Source organism: Branchiostoma floridae, chromosome 9 (assembly GCF_000003815.2).
Source record: "Branchiostoma floridae strain S238N-H82 chromosome 9, Bfl_VNyyK, whole genome shotgun sequence".
Lineage (NCBI taxonomy): Eukaryota > Metazoa > Chordata > Leptocardii > Amphioxiformes > Branchiostomatidae > Branchiostoma > Branchiostoma floridae.
In genome coordinates this window covers 17,210,086-17,213,956 of record NC_049987.1, presented here as the reverse complement: position 1 = coordinate 17,213,956, position 3,871 = coordinate 17,210,086, and the positions used below count along the sequence as shown (strand labels likewise).

Sequence of the window (3,871 nt, the reverse complement as noted above, 5' to 3'; positions counted from 1 at the left end):
GGCCTCCTCGTAAATTGAGCTCGCAGACTCGTCGTCCGATCGAACCGCGCCTAATGTGAGGGGGGTATTAAGGACCCAAAAGTGAGGTGGTTCGACGACTAAAAACCTATAATAGGGTGCAGATGCAAGTTACAAGAATTTAGAATGTTGAAGTCGAGAGTACTACTTACAAAATATATAAAAATTAGCATAGATTTGCCGGCTAATTTTTTCTATAAAAGACACTTTGATTTGACCCTCAGTGGAGGTCATGCAACTGCAGCGACAAAAAGCAAGTGCCGATAACAATATCGAGGCGCAAATTCTTACCTCATGGAGAAGCAACGTAATCCAACTTATACAGTTTCAACACCGATATATTCCTCTACCATTCACCACAGTTTCCACATCACTGTTGTGCACGGAAGAATAACTACGGCCTTTGCAAGAACAGCGGTACAAAATTTTAATCTGAACTACTCGCGGATAAATACTGTGTTCTGAGAACTTGAAGGTTCCGGTTCAAAATTTGATATGACCGGATGGCGAAGTAATCCGTAATAATAAGACGCAAATTATAGATCTCTACCTTAGTTTTACTCTCAATTTTTCAACTACGACTAAAGGAGTGAATAATCTATTTTGTTTCCCAAAAATTCCGTTATTCGTAGCGTTTTTCGTGTCGCAGATTTCGACGTGCGGTCAATACTCCCTTCTATCAGTGCGCGATAGCGGTAACGCGGTTTGGTCACCTGATCAACCAGATCATACTTTCTACATATATGTGCGTTACTTTCATCACTTGAATTTCAGAGTAAAACCCGTGGCGAGAAGGCAGAAAGCAATTTGAGTACTAAAAATTACTTCGATATTTTTCTACATTGCTTGAAAGCGAATGAAGGTTCGCCTGGGGTAACCGCTAAGCGAACCCTTCGGTAACCGCAAAGCGACCCCATACGGTGCAACTTCCAGAATCTTAAACAAAGTGTGCGTTACTTTCATCACTTGAATTTCAGAGATAAAGAAGAACTTCATTGCACGACCATTGTACATGATACAATGTATGGCAACAACACAAAGTACATAAATCTGAAACAAAGTGTGTGTAACATTTATCACTTGAATTTCATATAGGCATCAGAACTCTTCTTTGTGGAAACAGTATCTGATTAGAGACATTCCAAGCTGTCGCCACAAGTGTGCTCTAAGACTCGATTGTCAGTTCTGGGAACTTTGACCAGTCTCCACAATAGATGTAGACAGTAGACACATAAAAACATTCAACTTTAAACAAGAACCTCCTGAAGTGCACATTGAAAACATAAGAAAACTAGAGTTCCACGACCCCATACCTTTGCCAAATGATCCTGACCTTTACAACTGCTGTATTTTAAAAGGGACTATGGGATCAGTCTACGCTACTCTAAATTGCTACATCTTTCGGTGCATAACACAAGTTAGAATATTTATTATTTGAACTTAAATTGTGAAAAATTGTTTGGTCGGGGGAAAACTAAATGGGAGCTGATTTTAGAAATAAGTTTTGTCTGTTTGCCTCATTGCCCTCCTATTCGATCTATAATGGCCGTCGCGCGAGAAACGTCTATTAACACAGATACGTGTACTAGGTATTGGGATTCCTGGTTTAGGTTTTATTCTATATCTATATTTTGGACTTTGTTTATTAGTATTTTTAGACATTTTTATGATAGGATACGTTTTATTGCCATACATTGTACCATGTACGATCGTCATTCTATAAAGTTCAAAGTCTCAGCTTCCAACAGTCATAATGACTCCTCATACACGAGTGTATGCCTGAAAAGTGCTACATTCAATAGGTTTTACACAATGTACAACTACAAATCAAACCTTTGAGTTGCCCAGGATGAAGCTTTATTTATATAACTGACACAACATAAAGCAAGAGATTACAAAAAGTATATTTCGTAGATTTATGAGATCTTATTACTTTGTTTCTCCTGTATCCTGTTCTGTAAGCTATCAACGTTTCCATAATTTATCTATTCAAATAAAACAAAGTATGAAGGTCTAATCCTAGCAAATAGGCTATAGCAGTACAGACTTCATCAAGTTGGCAGAAGTACTCTCCAAGCAGAGGTTAGGCTTCAGCTGTTTTTTGTCGTTTTATCTTAGTCGTTTTTATTGGGCTTTATATTCTGTCATGTTTCTTGAAGTACGCCAGTTAAGTTTCGACAATACAAGATACAATACAAAATAGAAAGCCCGATAAAAACGACTAAAAAAACGTTGAAAAAACAGCCGGAGCCTAACCTCTGCTTCGAGAGTAGGCAAAAGCAAATTTATATGCCTGTGCAATGGTTCTATTTTTTCTTAATATGAAGTCTACACAGAATTCAGTTGTGTGGCACTTCGACTTTCGGGTTAGCCGTTTGAAGCAGCAAAAAGTAATTTACCTGGTTGCGAATTGTTTCTCAATATCAAATCATAAAGAATATATCCTCAACGATCTTGCTGAAGAAATTTGACTTGCTAGTCATTTCACTTTCGTTTGATATACTCATCGTAAAACAATGTCAATGAGTCTGACTATATACTCATCGCTATACAATGTCAATGGGTCTGACTATATAATCATCACTATACAATGACTATATACTCATCACTATACAATGTCAATGGGTCTGACTATATACTCATCACTATACAATGTCAATGGGTCTGACTAAATAATATTCTACTCATCACTATACAATGTCAATGGGTCTAACTCAGTGGGGATTTCAGAGGTGTGAAAATCGCCGGCGGGCTGTTTATATCAGCCCAAAATGTCAATGATGACTCATTCGCTATCATAGTCACTTTCATTATCGAACGTCAGGGGGAGCCACACAAATCGCGAGGGCAAAACATACTAGGTTCCAGATTCTAGGTTCTGTCCAGACAACCGTTTCATACAGATTGATAAATATGTATTTACCAATACGTTGTAAAACAAACGATTGGAAGCTCAGTTCGATGAACATTTTGTCAAAAAGTGGTATCGCCCGCGGTGGAAAATTCACTGATGTTATGCACGGTAAAGGTGGGTGTTGTGATGTAATGCACTGTAAAGGTGGGTGTTGGGAAGCTCAGAAAGTCCCACGTAACATAGGATGCTCCATTTCAGCGTCATGGGGGGATTTACCCCTTTAGCTTTAATTACAAAACCAGTGAGAATAGTGCTGGTGCTAATTTCGTAGGCTTAATACTGTTTCTAATTAGTTTTACAAGGTAATATGAAGTCAGAACTTCACACTATTCATTCATTCTAAGATAATAACATGTGAAGGGTGTCCGGCTCTACTCCGCCCACTTACAGCAATGGTATCTTCTTAGTTTCGACAACTTAGTCATCATGCACTTTATAAGTCCCTTGAATTTATCAGTCATAGTACACGGTCCCTGGGAACAGCAACAGAACTTAGCTGACTTGCAGGACGTCACTTTTTGCTACATTTTTTTGTTCCTTGAGGTATACTTAGCTTTTACACACAAGATGCCCAATGGAGATAATATCTGGCAGCTTTTTGTCAGGGGGCTTCGTGGAAAGACCAACATTGTGAGGATCCACAAGGTAAGTGATTTTTTTCTCATAACGTAACGCGGGCAAACGGAAAAGAAGTGAAACTGAGCCCTGTTCCATGGCCAAATTTCCATGCAGAGTAGGTGTTCATTTCAATAACTTTATTTATCGATGTTCCTCTCATTTTCAATTAACGTTACATATTTTGATACTTGACAAGTTATATCATGGATGGATATATTTTCCTCATTAGTTATGCAAATTAGATTCTGATATGGATCATTATTATCTAATCATATATATCATCAATTAGAATATTTATATACACAAAAAATTGTAACGATC

The 3,871-nt window shown here is 37.9% G+C and overlaps 1 protein-coding gene across 1 annotated transcript in view; it reads left to right on the top strand.

Moving 5' to 3' along the window:
- The first annotated feature begins 3,499 nt into the window (after positions 1-3,499).
- Positions 3,500-3,871, top strand: part of LOC118422233 (uncharacterized protein DDB_G0292642-like) — a 4,987-nt gene continuing 4,615 nt past the window's right edge. The window contains exon 1 of the mRNA XM_035829752.1: positions 3,500-3,577. Coding sequence (XP_035685645.1) covers positions 3,500-3,577 — 78 coding nt within the window. The remainder of the gene's footprint in view (positions 3,578-3,871) is intronic.